The sequence below is a fragment of the Lipotes vexillifer genome, unplaced genomic scaffold, assembly GCF_000442215.2.
Source record: "Lipotes vexillifer unplaced genomic scaffold, Lipotes_vexillifer_v1.1 scaffold364, whole genome shotgun sequence".
Lineage (NCBI taxonomy): Eukaryota > Metazoa > Chordata > Mammalia > Artiodactyla > Lipotidae > Lipotes > Lipotes vexillifer.
This window is the reverse complement of record NW_006793912.1, coordinates 827,417-842,647: the sequence shown is the minus strand read 5'-3', so window position 1 is coordinate 842,647 and position 15,231 is coordinate 827,417. Positions and strand designations below refer to the sequence as shown.

At 39.0% G+C, this 15,231-nt stretch overlaps 1 protein-coding gene across 1 annotated transcript in view; it reads right to left on the bottom strand.

Moving 5' to 3' along the window:
- Positions 1–4,407: 4,407 nt before the first annotated feature.
- The window catches only part of PCSK1 (proprotein convertase subtilisin/kexin type 1), a 41,674-nt gene continuing 30,850 nt past the window's right edge, over positions 4,408–15,231 (bottom strand). Inside the window, exons 10-14 of the mRNA XM_007466870.1 lie at positions 14,455–14,688; positions 10,947–11,104; positions 9,400–9,533; positions 7,688–7,849; positions 4,408–5,577 (exon numbers count right to left, since the gene is read on the bottom strand). Coding sequence (XP_007466932.1) covers positions 5,200–5,577; positions 7,688–7,849; positions 9,400–9,533; positions 10,947–11,104; positions 14,455–14,688 — 1,066 coding nt within the window. The 3' untranslated portion in view covers positions 4,408–5,199. The remainder of the gene's footprint in view (positions 5,578–7,687; positions 7,850–9,399; positions 9,534–10,946; positions 11,105–14,454; positions 14,689–15,231) is intronic.

Sequence of the window (15,231 nt, the reverse complement as noted above, 5' to 3'; positions counted from 1 at the left end):
TTATAAATCATCTGCTGTTAGGGCTACTAGGGACAGGGATAAAGGAACTGATGATGGAAGGGAATAGTCATGACAGCCCTGAAGAAACAGACCTGAGAATGTTTCCCCCTACCTTCTCCTATGAACAAGACCCTTTTTGAGACTGTGGCCCCTTCCCCATGTAAGTATTCAGTGAAAATACCTACAATATGGGCTTCTGTGGAGGTGGAGGGTATGTGGGTGTGGATGAGAGTGAAAGTCCTTTGTGGAGTTCCAGGCAAGTTGTCTGGAAGGAGCACATATGATAGAGGTCCCATATAGAAAGTGATTTTTGCCTCCCTTGCACATGCCCTGAGAATGGTGGACACATAATGACCATAGTCACCTCTTTGTCCATACACTGATGATAGATTAGTGCTTACCTAATATCTACATGTAGCAATATACAGGCAACACAAATTGTACAGATGTACAAATTGCAAGCCAAAACCCAAGTGAGCAAAAGTTACTTCATTTTTTTTTGTAACAGAACTTTGTTTATGTTGAAAGTTGCCTTTCTAGTAAGTAGTGTCAACTTGATCTCAGCCAATCAAGTTTTCTTCCCTTATGCTGGGGTGGCTTCTCAGAGCGGCTGGTGGACCGTGAAGACATTGGATGGGGTAGGGACGGGGGAGAGAGGGGAGCATAGGTGTCTGCTCTGAGCTACCTTCTACCAATGCCGTTTTCAGCTGAAACATCCATTCTAGTCTTTGGGAAGTCTTGTGCTGATCAATGTTACTCCATGCTCCTTGAGAGTTATGTGAGAGTCATTTTTGCTCTTGGCTATTACCTCCTAAATGACTACCTGTATGCAGTTGTTCATTATCTGAGGCTCTGCTTCCAGGTGGAACTAAGCTTGGGCAGGGTCTTTGTTTATCTATTGGATCAGCATTAAGAGGTGCATGGTTTAATACTGGCTCTTTTTTTGTACTCTAGGCTCAAGAAAGCACAATTTGAAAGGGATGGTATTGGTAGTGGAATGAACAAATGGAACTTTTATTAGTTTTGTTGATATAGTAAGGCTGTGTATTCAACTACCTGGAGACTCAGTTGCTTACAACAAGCATTTATTCTCAATTCAACTTGCCAAGGTGACAAGTTCAGTTTATTTAGGCTGCACTCATCTGGACAGCTCTGGCTCATGCTGTGAGATGGCTGGGGTTTGTTCCAGAATGTGGATCTGCTCCATATATATCTGTTCCGGAAACAGGCTGAAGAGGCAATAGCTCCCAGGAACATACTCTTCTCATAACACTGAACCACTGAAAAGTAAGCGCCAAGCCAAACTGCGAGCAGATTTAGGGCCCTTATTTGCACCACGTTCACTAATGTTTCATTGACCAAAGCAGATCAAACTTAGCATCCATAGGCCAGGAAAGTACACTCTGTCCACTGGGGCAGAAAGAGTGAATAATCGTCATCATTGTGTGTATTAGTGCTACATAGCCTCGTAAAATTATGAGGCAGTTCGGAAAACATTATTCTTCCTCCTTATGGGTTTAAATTTATGTTTAAGAATTAATGTCTGTCCTTGAGTCATGTGTGTGTATTTGTGTTTTTACTCACAACCTGCACATGGTTAGTCCAATAGTTACCAAATGGGCATTCAGAAGAAAACAGAGATATATCTTCAACCCTCCTGGTGGGAAGACTTTGAAGGTGGCTGGATATGGAGGACAAAAGCCAGTTGAACAATCCTCTGGGATTCTTGAAAAATTATTTTAGTTTTACTGAGTATTTATAACTTAGGGGGAAGGAATGGGGTCTGGGGGAAAACCAACACTCCCCCTCCCACCCCCCAGTAGGAAGAGGTCAGATTCTGAAATGGTGGGTGGAAATTCCTGGAATGAAGGTTTGAAGCAGGAGAGAAAAATGGGCCTGAGAATAGGAGATCAGACTTAGGAATTGGGGGCTTCTAATGAGGGGCCCTCTGGGAGGGAGTTAATGCTTAGTTGCTGTAATCTGGCCTATAAACAATGTCATGATTAGTGAACTGTTGCAAATGACTTCTCTCACGTGCAGTCCCTGTAGTTCGGGTTTTTTTGTTTTTTTGTTTTCTGCTTTTCCCTCAACACTTTAGTTAATGCTAAATCATACAACTCACACAGTGAAAGACAGGGCTATAAAGGAAAATGAAATATACCTATTTAAGCAGATTCTTAAATTACCTTCAAGAAAACCCATTTAGGGACTTCCCTGGTGGTCTAGTGGTTGGGACTCTACGCTTCCACTGCAGGGGGCTTGGGTTCAATCCCTGGTCGGGGAACTAAGATTCCACATGCCCTGTGGTGAAGCCAAAAAATAAAGAAGAAGAAGAATTAATAAAAAAGGAAAGAAAGCCCGTTTAACTTCTTAATATAAACCTTCACCTTTTCCTTTTTACAGTTCATTTGGGAAATATAATAAGTAAGAGAAGGAGGTCCTGTTTTTGTTGGAGACATAAGCTTTTTTTTTTTGACTTTGTGAGAAACCATTTATTCCTTTGATTTATAAGCATGTTGTACATATTCTAGTTAATACATCAAGTATATAATGTGGGAGTTCCTTTAAAAATGCTAAGACCATACATGTTAAACTCAGCTACACATTGTATTAGGCTACTAGACAAATGTCATTTTTAATACCACAACACATATATATTACACTTTTTTTTTTTCCACTGACAGAGGAACATGCCTTTCAAAAATATTTTATTGGATGAAACTCTCTTATTCTCAGGAAAATTTTGGTTTTTGATATAATTTATTATGCCTTTTAAAATTCTGTTTGATAAAAGCATTTGGTAAAGCATTATAAATACCTATAAAGAAAATATAGTTTAAAATTCTGAGGGAAATATTATATAAGTTTCCTTTTCTACATTTTCACAAAAATCCACACAGGCACTAAGAAAGACTGACAAAAATATTTTATGTCTGAACAGTATGTTCCAGGTTGGAAACATTCAAACATGACTTTATTTAAACATTAAAGCTTCTCTTGATTGAAACTTTGGCTACAATCCAGTGGTTGGTTGGGGTTTTAACCAGGAAAAGATACTGTCAGAAGAATGAAAAAGAAAGCTTCATACAATTAGCACTAGGTTAGGAATGGGGATAGGATGAGTTTTCATTTTTTACCGTTAATTGGTCTCTCTGGGCCTTAGCTTTATTTTTTTAGTTAATTGATCTAATAACTCTCTGGTACTTTTCAGCTTTATTTAATACTTTTTGATGTGCAGAAATTTTCAGTATTCTATCTAACACTATGTATCAAACATGTGATACTTCCAAGGACAGAGGGATACTGCAATTCTTTCAGGAGAACATCCTAGATGCATCATGGGTATTGCTCTGGAAATACCCTCATTCTGCACAAATTCAAATGGTAGAATTGGGGGTGAAAGTTTGTCTTACCAAACACACTTTAAAGCAAGTGACAGACTCTAGGGTTCTTTTCCTGATCTAGTTCAATGTAGTTCTCTTCCTGGCCCAGTGCATGTGTGGACTTATGAAGTTCAGACTTCATGGAAGAATTGCAAACAGCAAACTCAGTGGGAGAATGCCAGTATTGTAGGTGACTGGAACCTTTGTGAGCATATAGGGAATGGGAAGTGAGGGGATTGGCAGTTAATGAATTAGTATAAATGAGCATCTGGGTAAGGTGAGATTAAACACATAAGTCAAACAAGATTTCAGAGCTACTTTCAGGGGTCTCAAATACCATTTTTTTTTTTTTTTTGCCTATAAATTAGATCATGACAGATTCTTATAATTATTGATTATCATACAGATCCTACCTGAAAGAAGTTGGGGATATTTCTTTCCTAATGCATTTACACTTTGTACATGTTCATTAGTGCAGGAAAGGGTAAAATCAAATGCCTATTGAATGCTGACCTGTAAGGTGCCCATGATAAGCAGCACGGAACAGGGTATCACGGGGGCATGTGTTCAAGTCTAGCTGGGAAGCTGCTACTCAGCTCCAGCCAACTGTTGCGATGAGGGAAGATGGGTCTGTGAATTAGATTTTATGTGAAATCTCATATTTTCAATAATCACTCACATATTTAAAACATTTAACATGCCAAACAAAATCTAGCCTTTGGGCTGCCAGCTTGTGTCCTCTGAGTTGAAGCTTGGAAACAATTTGGTGAGAATTTGGATACTATCATCTGTAAGACTGGAGAAGGGCCTTTAGTGTCAAGGAATGAATACTCAGTTTCAAATATCCAGAAAAATCTGCTCTAATGAACATAATTTAAAAAACAAATGAAACCTCCCACTGGCTCTCCTTATTATGAATATTTTCCTGTTATTGGTTTTCCATGTTATGAGTGGTTTCCTATTATGACTATTAAAAATATTATTATTAGGAATTTGCCAAGTCCCGAGTATAAGTTTGTTCTAAGAAAGTGGTATCAGTAGCTCTCTCAGTATTTAGTTTGTGGCTGAGAAAGTAGAAGGTAATGAGGAAGAGAGGAAGGCCAGAGCTCACAGCATGAGTCACAGTCACCTTTAGATCCATGGAGGCCTCTCCATGGCACACCAAGCCAAGCAAAGAAAAATGCTCTAAAACTGCTCAAACCAGAAAGTGCAGGGTTTGAGGCCTGTTTCTGGATCTAAATAACCCAGCCTTTCCCCAGAATGATCTAATGGCCACTTCCTGAATGAGCAGTACTTTGCAGTAGAAAGACCCAGGGTGTGAGTCTGATTGTGAACTCCTTCATTAGAGACTTTCCAAACCCTTCTTTGGCATCAGAATTTGAATCGCCACATGGCGAAGACAGACGACAAGCTGTTAAGAATAGTTTTCCTTCCTCTCATTTTTTGCAGATTACTTTTTCAAATTAACTGTTGCCCAGGTTATGCCTTTTCTTTTCAGACATGAAATGGGAGGCTTGAGGAGGCATTCTCATGTGGTATGAGGACCACGTGTGAACCGTGGCTCCAGAAAGAACAAAACATTTGACTTGTGCAGGCAGGGAAGATGTGTTTTGAAAGAGCTATAATCAATTCAGGAAGTTGGATTTACTGCTTGAGCTCATAGCTTTCAACTCTCCAGGTTGGGGAGAAAAAAAAAAGTACCGCAAAGGATATTACAAGCAGAAGAATCAATGACAAAACAACCACTTCAGACACAGGCAATATCTAATGGGAAGGAAAAAGCATGACTATTTCCAACTTAGGACCACCACTCATTTTAATTTTCCTTCCTCAGAATGTCCACCAGAGCTTGCAGCAGCCGGTCATCCCTGTGCTTATAAGGTTTCGTGTTATAGAAAACATCAACGTAGTCATTATACAGACTATCCTCAGAGTCTTTAAGATGCGAAGGTTTGTTCAGCCTTTCCAGGGCTTCATAGAAATTTTCGTAAGGGATGTTGAGCTTTGCACTTGGAGACTTCTTTGGTGATTGCTTTGGGGGTGAGTTTTTGCTGAAAGCGCTTTGTAGGAGTTGTAGCATGGCCTCAGAAGGGGCTCCCTCTGCCAGCTCATCCCTTCTGCCCCCCACACCGCTGCTGCTGGGGCTTTTGGATGCCAGAGGGTTCTCATTCAGGTTCTCTTGTGTGGGCTGCTCCTGAAACACAGAAAGCCACCGGCAAAGGGGAGAAGGCTCATTATTTAGGAGCAGGCAAGCCAGCTGCAGCACACGCCCACTGCCTGCCCCTCGAGAGGCAGTCTGGGGAGCAGAGAGAGCACAAGGCTTGGAATCACAGTGTCTCGGAGTTCAATCCTCATTTTCTCATTTACTGAGGCACCTTTGGTACTTTTTTAATCTCCATGAACTTCTCCTGTAAAATGGCAATAAGAATCCCTCCATTTCTGGTGGTTTTGAAGATTGAACCAGATGATGTATGTAAGCGCTCATAACTATTGGTCTCCTTCACTTGTCAGCCTGCTATAGTAGAATTCATGTTAGGGAATTTAACAATATTGAATTCATTAATTTTAATGTCTGAATTCTGGATGAAAAAGTAAATTTTAAAAGATAGTAGGGGGCTTCCCTGGTGGCGCAGTGGTTGAGAATCCACCTGCTGATGCAGGGGACATGGGTTCGTGCCCAGGTCCGGGAAGATCCCACATGCCGCGGAGCGGCTGGGCCCGTGAGCCATGGCTGCTGAGCCTGCGCGTCCGGAGCCTGTGCTCCGCAACGGGAGAGGCCCCAACAGTGAGAGGCCCGCGTACGGCATTAAAAAAAAAGATAGTAGGGTTTCATCCTATGGAAAAGAAGCAGTTTACCACTCCCACTCCCTTTCCTCCCACCCATGTTTTGGGAAGGAGCTGACAATAAAATAGGTAATAACTCGTACAGAGGTGCCAACAGTGCTGTCGTGTGGGAATAGCTTTCTAGAGGCCTCTTGCCCTGTCAGGAGCTGCCCTTTCAGCCTCTGAGTTTTCAGAAGGGGCCTGGGAAGAGACTGGGGTGGTGGGCGGGGAAGGGGGGAACTGGAGAAATCAGAGAAGCGGCTCTTTGTCAACCGTTGTGGAAGCATTTCAGTATTTTAACAGCCAAATGGTCCTGTTAATACCCCTTAAGGAATCTTGCAGGAAGAAATACCCACAAGGTCCACCTGCCTCCAGAATTGGGAAGAAGAGGCCTCCAAGGTGGAGTCCCAGAGGAAAGCTATTCTGCAGAACGTAAATGGGGCCATAATATGAGCTGAGGCCTTCTCACAGCTAGTTTATAAATTTCTTGAATAAATAATGTCTTTGTACCTTCCAAAACACCTGTCACAGAGCCAGACCTATTCAGGAAAGGACATTCTGGAAATTCTGATAACCTACCTACTACATCTGAGGCACTGTGCTAGAGGCCTGGGGGATACAGAGATAAAGAAAATGTGCATTCTGCCCACCATCTGATAAGGGAGAAGCCAGCAGCCTCAGTAGGCTGAGACCTAGGAATGTAACTGACTGACTTTAGCTTTCCTTGGCAATTTTCTGAGAGAAACTGTGATTCTATAGCTCCCCTTGGAGTTGCCAAGAAGTGTCAGTTAAGGAATTAGTAAAGAGAAGCCTGCATGATTTGATCAGTTGAGGCTTAGTCTTCTTTCTGTAAAATGGACATATTGAGGTCTATCCTTTCTAGGTTACAAGGATTATAAGTTAAATGAGACAATGTGAAAAATGCTTACAAACTAGGTGCAATACAAATGTTAGCTATATGTGATCATACAAAAAGACAGCTCTCTTTAAAATTTGATATTGTTATAAATGGAGAAAATTCATGTTAGAGAACTGAATAATTCGAATTCATTAATTTTAATTTCTAACTTTCGGATAAAAGAATAAATGAATGAAACAATTTCCTGTGGAAAATAAACAGTTTACTCTTACTCCCTTTCCTCCCAACCCATGTTTTTGTTTGTTTGTTTTTTTTTGCGGTGCGCGGGCCTCTCACTGCTGTGGCCTCTCCCGTTGTGGAGCACAGGCTCTGTACGTGCAGGCCCAGTGGCCATGGCTCACTGGCCCGGCCGCTCCGCAGTATGTGGGGTCCTCCCGGACCAGGGCACGAACCCATGTCCCCTGCATCGGCAGGCGGACTCTCAACCGCTGTGCCACCAGGGAAGCCCTGCCAACCCATGTTTGATTCACTTCCTGCCTAAAAGTTAGGGGCAGCTTCACCCACTACATTGTCTACTACAGTTCACAAAAGAACATGCCAGTAAGAACAGAGCCACACAGACCTCCCCCGAATCCACCATCTTCTCCACCCCTCTTCGGTCATTCTGAACGGTGTTGTAGGACGTGTACACTCGGGGCTGTTTCATGTGTTCTGGTTGAGAAGAGGTCCCATGCAGAATTAGCTTCCAGTTCACGATTCTTCCTTCATTTTGCATTCTTCCAGACTAATGAGTAAGCATACATAATTTTAGTGTATGTTCTGAGCAATATAAACTCCTTCAAAATAGCTAAATTTTATAGTTTAATTTTAAAATTCTGTGTATTTCATGTGTAGAGCTCTGGGTACAAAGACAAAAATCACTGGACTCGCTGTTCCTATGAAAATAGATAGTTGACAGGTTCAAAGATTTAAAAACTGATTAATTGCCTTCAATTAAAAAAGGAGAACTCTCTACGTGAACCTTCTTTTCTATACTGGGTGTGTCCTTGAAAAGTTGACTGTATCTTATATAATGAGAATTATATTTATCAATTATCAACTTGTAGAAACATTCCATTTGGAAAAAAAAAAGTCTGCAGAGTAATATAAATAGCCTTCAGCATTAAGCAGTCCTTAAGAGCTGTATATTTATGGGAAGAGTCATAATTTTCACAGGCTCAACAATTATGTTAAAAATAATGCTGAAATCTAAAATATCTTTAAAAAAAATCTAAAATATCTTTTAAAAAAATCTAAAATTGTAGAGTCAGATTTTGCAGACTTGGTATAAAATAGTCCCATCTTGGTAAACAGATTCTCTTAGTTTCCTTATGGTGAAACTGAGTTAAAGAATGGAGGCCAAGGTCAGGAACAGGACCATAGACTAAGAATGTTTTCTTGTTCTCCCTATGAGAGCAGAAATTTTTACAACTTCCATTGCTAAATCACAATTTTAGCCATCTTTAGGTGAAAGCTATTCTCAGAGGAAAAAAAGTAACAATGACTGTAGAATTTTTATTAATTTAATTAACATCTCCAGGAATTTAAAATCATTTACTTTTAAAAAGTTATCTAGACATTGAATCTGGTGCTACTGGTACTTATAACACTGCTATCTCAGAATAACTTGGACCTGAAAAACCATTCATTCATATGCTCACCTATAGAAAATGCTGGAGAAATGATATAAAAGTAAATAATTCAAATGTATTTGGCTTTTTGCTCAGACACTTTATTTTTGGGACTGTGTGTTACAATTATAGATGAAAATCAGTGTTAGCAAACAGAAAGAAAACTGAGAAATGCTTTTGTTTCATAACTGAAACAAAATTTAAAAAGTCATATTAAATAAGATATGTTATCTAACAAGTAAGCTACTTTTAAATAGCCACTGCAGTAAATATTGGTAAGAGTTCTGTCATATGACCCCAGCAGAGTGTCATAGCAAAGTTGGTGTAGCATTTAACTATGGTTGTAAATACAGCTGATTCTGGTGGCTGAGTAGGTCATGTGGCTGGCTGTGTTCTGACATGGGTATACTTGGATTTGCCCCACAGTCTGTCACATTGTGTATCAAAATATCTTTTCTTCCTTCTTATATGGCTGGTGCCTAATTTTTTAAAATTTATTTTCTATATAGCCAAGTGGGGAGAGCTTGAAACACTAAACTTTCTCCTTACCTCTATAAGGAGTGATCAAATTTCCTTTGGGCCCTTTCTTATGCACTAACTTTAAAAGAGCTTCAGAGTGTTTAAAAGTGAGCTTGTGGTTCTGTATCCTTTCATTCATACTTACAATGTCTGTAATTCCCAAAGTCCAAGTGCCTATGGGATTCTCTCCCCATGTGTGAACAGACATGAAGTCCCAATTCTTAAAGCCATTAGGAGATGTATCCCGCTCTCTTTCAGCCAACAGTACGGTGCTGGTTCCTGTTTTCATGCAAGCATCACAAATTAACAAGTGTCCTAACAGATCTGACAGTAGGACACACTTTAGCATTTGATAACTGAAAATGGAAGCTGGGAAAAACTAGCCCTCTTAATTTTCCCTTTGAGTATAATACTAGGATGGAGACATTCTCAGGAAATAAAAAAGTTTTTATTCACAGTACTTAGTGCATTGCCTGACATATAATAAGTTGTCAATAAATATTGTAGAAAAATAAATAATGGATGAATATATTGAGTAAGGTTTATCTGAATAAGGAGAACTCAGAGAACTATGTTTATGAACTACATTAAAGAAAAGCATCAAAGACCTAACATACATATTAATGGAACTATCATTTTGAAATTTAATAGGAAGTTTTGAAAATTTAATAGGTGCCTGAGTCTATAATGTAGCATAGACATAATAAAATAAAGTAAAGCCATATATAATTTAATCTCTTGTCATATAAAAGCTACTAGAAGAGTAGTTTACTAGTAAGAGTAGTTACTCTAAATTTTCAAATCCAAGTTCTCTATAGATCAATAAATAATATTTTTAAGAGAAAGTGTCAAATGAACTATAGGGCCATTAATGAAAAAGCATTCTGCCAATATTTCAGGCCAATTTGAAGGTATTAAGGAAGCATAATTCCAGAATTAACAGAACTTACTCCAAACCTCTAGGAAGTTCATATCCTGGAAGGGCATTATAGAGATAGTTCATCTTTCTCATACATCACTTATGGGAATTAAATTTAGTCAGTTGAATCCTACTAAAACATGAAAAAGGATTAGGACAGCTTCTCCTGGTTGGATCGTGGTTTAAATTCACAAGCTCTTTACCATCTGTGATCTTGTCTGACTTAGTAACCTTTCAGGAAAGGACAAATGTCCATATATCATATCATATGCCTTAATCATATAATTGTGGAAAATTTGTTAGTCTCCTCAACTCTCTTTCATGGATCAGAATTCTCAGTTTTTCCACTTAATTCCTTGGATGAGACTGATATATCTGTCAGCTTAATTATTAGAGTAACTTTCACTAATGTGTTACCTGAGAGAAATGAATGATAGATCAGTGACCTTGGATAATGAGCACAGTTTGAAAATGCATAACTCAGAAGGGTTTATTAATTGGTATTATTTGAATAGGCCTCATTCTTTGCTTATCTAAGGATCAGTCTGAATGAGCAGAGCAGAGTTCTGACGCAAAAAAAAAAAAAAAAAAAAACCAAACATATTTTTTAAGACCTGGAAGTGTCTATGGGAAGACTTAGATCTATATATAAACAAAAATCAATCATTGATTTGAAATCATTTAATTTATACTGAAAAATTTAAACACATAATTTAGAAGAAGTTGAATTTTGTTTTGTTTTGTTTTGTTTTGTTTTGTTTTTTGAAATTTACCAGCAGCAGAAGTGAGGGTAACATGAAGGTCTCCTCTGCGGGAATATTCAATTGTTGCTTCAAATTGCACATGTTCCAGTGACTTGATAGCATTTTCTTGTCCTTCACAAGCTCTTGTTGGAATTTCTATGATAACTTCTCCATTAGCTTTCAGGGCTCTAAATACATTAAAGAATCATCACTGAACAAAGTGTATCTCTTCTTCCTTGCATTTTATGGAAATACGTACACAACACTCTTAAGGAGATACTCAGCTAGGCTTGTTGTCTCTCTCTATTACGAGTAGAAACCAATTCAGGATTAGGTATAAAGTAATTTTTTTTTTTTTTTTTTTTTTTGCGGTACGTGGGCCTCTCACTGTTGTGGCTTCTCCCATTGCGGAGCACAGGCTCTGGACACGCAGGCTCAGCAGCCATGGCTCACGGGCCCAGCTGCTCCGCGGCATGTGGGATCTTCCCGGACTGGGGCACGAACCCATGTCCCCTGCATCGGCAGGCGGTCTCTCAACCACTGAGCCACCAGGGAAGCCCTGGTATAAAGTAATTTTAATGCACAAGAAAATGATAAGGTTTCTCTGGAAATAGAAAAAAAATTCTACAATTTATATGGAACCACAAAAGACTATAAATAGCCAAATCAACCCCAAGAAAGAAGATCAAAGCTGGAGGAATCATACTTCCTAATTTCAAAATATAATACAAAGCTACAGCAATCAAAACAGTATGGTACTGAAGAAAAAATAAAGCACTAATTCGAAAAGATACATGCACCCCAGTGTTCCTAGCACCATTTTTTATAATTGCCAAGTTATGGAAGCAGCTTAAGTGTCTATCAACAGATAAATGGATAAAGATGATGTCACACACACACACACACACACACACATACGATGGAATACTAACCAGCCATATGAAATTTTGCCATTTGCAACAACATGGCTGGACTTGGTGAGTACTATGCTAAGTGAAATAAGTCAGAGAAAGACAAGTACTGTATGATATCACTTATATGTGGAATCTAAAATACACAACAAGCTAGTAAATATAACAAAAAAGAAACAGACTCACAGATATAGAGAACAAACTAGTGGTTACCAGTGTGGAGAGGGAAGTGGAGGGGCAATACAGGGGTAGGGGATTAAGAGGTATAAACTCTTAGGTATAAAATAAGCTATAAGGGTATATTGTTCAACACAGGGAATATAACCAATATTTTATAATAATTATAAATGGAGTATAAACTTTAAAAATTGTAAATCACTATATTTTACATCTGCAACTTATATAATATTGTCCATCAACTATACTTCAAAAGAAAAAAGTATAGTACTGGCATAAAGACAGAAATACAAGCCAATAGAACAGAATAGAGATCCCAGAAATAAACCCACCCATTAGAACTGAAACTGTAAAACTCCTAGCAGAAAACATAGGGAAAAAGCTTCATGACATTGGTCTTGGCAGTGATTTAATGGATATGACATTAAAAGCACAGGCAGCACACACACACAAAATAAACGAGTAGGACTACATCAAACTAAAAAGCCTCTGCACAGCAAAGGAAACAATCAAACTGAAATGGCAACCTGCAGAATGGTAGACAATATCTGATAAAGGGTTAATCTCTAAAATATATAAGAACTCCTACAACTCAATAGCAAAATAACCAACAACCTGATTCAAAAATGATCTAAGGACCTAAATCAACATTTCTCCAAAGAAGACATACAAATGACCAACAGGTATGTGAAAAAAAAATGTTTACCATCATTAATCATCAGGGAAATGCAAATCAAAACCCACATCAAAACACCTGCCAAGGGGCTTCCGTGGTGGCGCAGTGGTAGAGAGTCTGCCTGCCGATGCAGGGGACATGGGTTCCGTGCCCCTGTCCGGGAAGATCCCACATGCCACAGAGTGGCTGGGCCCGTGAGCCATGGCCACTGAGACTGCGTGTCTGGAGCCTGTGCTCCGCAACGGGAGAGGCCACAACAGTGAGAGGCCTCCGCGTACCGCAAAAAACAAACAAACAAACAAAAAACCACCTGTCAAGAGTCAGATGACTATTAAAAAAAAAAAAAAAAAAAAGACAAGAGTTGATGCGCATGTAGAGAAATTGGAGCCCTTGCACAATTGGTGGGAGTGCAAAATGGTACAGCCACTATGGAAAACAGTATGAAGTTTCCTATAAAAATAAAACTGCCGTATGATCCAGCAGTCTCACTTCTGGATATTTATCAAAAGAATTGAAACCAGGATCTCAAAGAGATATTAGTACTCCCATGTTCATTGTAGTATTAGTCACAGTAGCCAAGATGTGGAAACAACCTAGATATTCATCAACAGATGAATGGATAAGGAATATGTAATATTCCATACATACAATGGAATATTAGCTTTAAAAAAGAAGGAAATTCTGCTTTATGTGACAATATGGATACAACTTGAGGACATTGTGGTGAGTGAATAAACCAGTCACAGGTAGATAAATATTGCATGATTCTACTTATATGAGGTATCTAAAATACTCAAATTCATAGAATCAAAGAGTGGAATGTTGGTTGCCTGAGGCTTGTGGGGGGAATGGAGAGTTCCTAATCACTGGGCATAAAGTTTAAGCAAGATAAATAAGTTCTAGAGATCAGTTGTACATTGTACTTATAGTTAACAATTATGTATTGTACACTTAAAATTTAAGAGGGTAGATCTCATGTTAAGACTTCTTAACACAATAAAATAAAAAGGGAAAAAAGGGAAAAAAATGTTAAGGAAGACACAGATACTTAAATACAATGCTATTTGCCATGGCACTGAATTCAAGCAGATTTGCCTTATAGCCATCAAAAAGTGGTCCAATACTGAAATATACCCTCTTAAGAAATGATTTTCTCTTCCTAATGCAGGCCCTCCAAGCCTCCCACCCTTGGGTATTTTGTGTGAGTGGGTCTTCAGTATAATTGCAGTTGCCTTGATACGAGATTCTGCTTCCGTAGCTAGATGTAGTGGGAGAGGTGTAGTCTAATTGAAAGCCATATGATAAAAGATCCTTCACGGAAGGAAAGTCATGAATGACAAAGCACTGTGGCATGAAGAGAGGTTCCTTTGGAAGTAGGTTTGGGGTAACACTGGTTGGCAAGTACTGCATTTCATCATTTCTAAGATGCATTAAAAAAAACTTTAACATCTTTGAATTTGGAATGAATATTAAAGAACTGACGGTTGGTAATAGTTTAATTGGCAGTGATTTTTCTTAGTGATATATAAAACAATTGTGCACATTAACTTACTGCTATCTGGTTGGTAGGCTATGAGAGGAAAATACAAATATGGTAACATGATTTGCAAATCTTTGATCTCTGTCATTCCTCATGGACACACAGGGAACACTAAAAAATGCCATCTCCATCTACTTCAGAAGGGTAGGTGAGAAAAATTAGGCAGAGTGACAAACGTCATACTCACATACTGCCATGGGCACACATTTATTTAAAATTCCTGGAGACACTTACCTGGGCTCAAAGTCATTGTCCTTTACAACACACTCCTTCTTCTCAGGCACACTGCTCCAGGTCCTGGAATCAGCTAAATCCACCAGAGCTTTGGCATTTAGCAACCCGAATCCAAATCGACTATTCACCATCAAGCCTGCTCCATTCTTTTTCCATCCAGGGTTATTGGCCAGTGGGTCATACTCAGAGGTCCAGACAACCAAGTGCTGCATATCTCGCCAGGTGAGATTTGGACTGGAGAGGAAGTGACCCAAAGAATCTTTAAGGGACAAAGAGAAGTTTCCTTGCAAAAGCAAGTGCTAAAAACAATCATCTCCATTCAGAGATGATGAGGTATCTTTTGCAACTGTACTTATGTAAATTTTGCGTGTATCACTATTGTTATGTCTTTCATTCATAATTCAAAATACAGTCTTGAAAACTTCTCCTCATACCGCATAAGTTATGATCTTAGCATGAGTAAAATTGGTTTTCAGCATTGTAGAAAAGTAGAACTTGTCCCCTGATTCCTATGTACTTACATTTAACTGGAGCAAAAATTAAAAATGACAGCACTTCCTTTGGGCCCTCCAATCTTCTGCTGTTCATTAACAGCCTTAGTATTTTCAGCATTATGAACCCACAGTTGAGCTTTTGACTTCCTTCTTAGGAAGACTCAGATTTAGACATGGGCTGGCTACCTACTCTTAAATATATATATATGTGTGTGTATATATATATGTGTGTATATATATCTGTGTGTGTGTGTGTGTGTGTGTGTGTGTGTGTGTGTGTGTG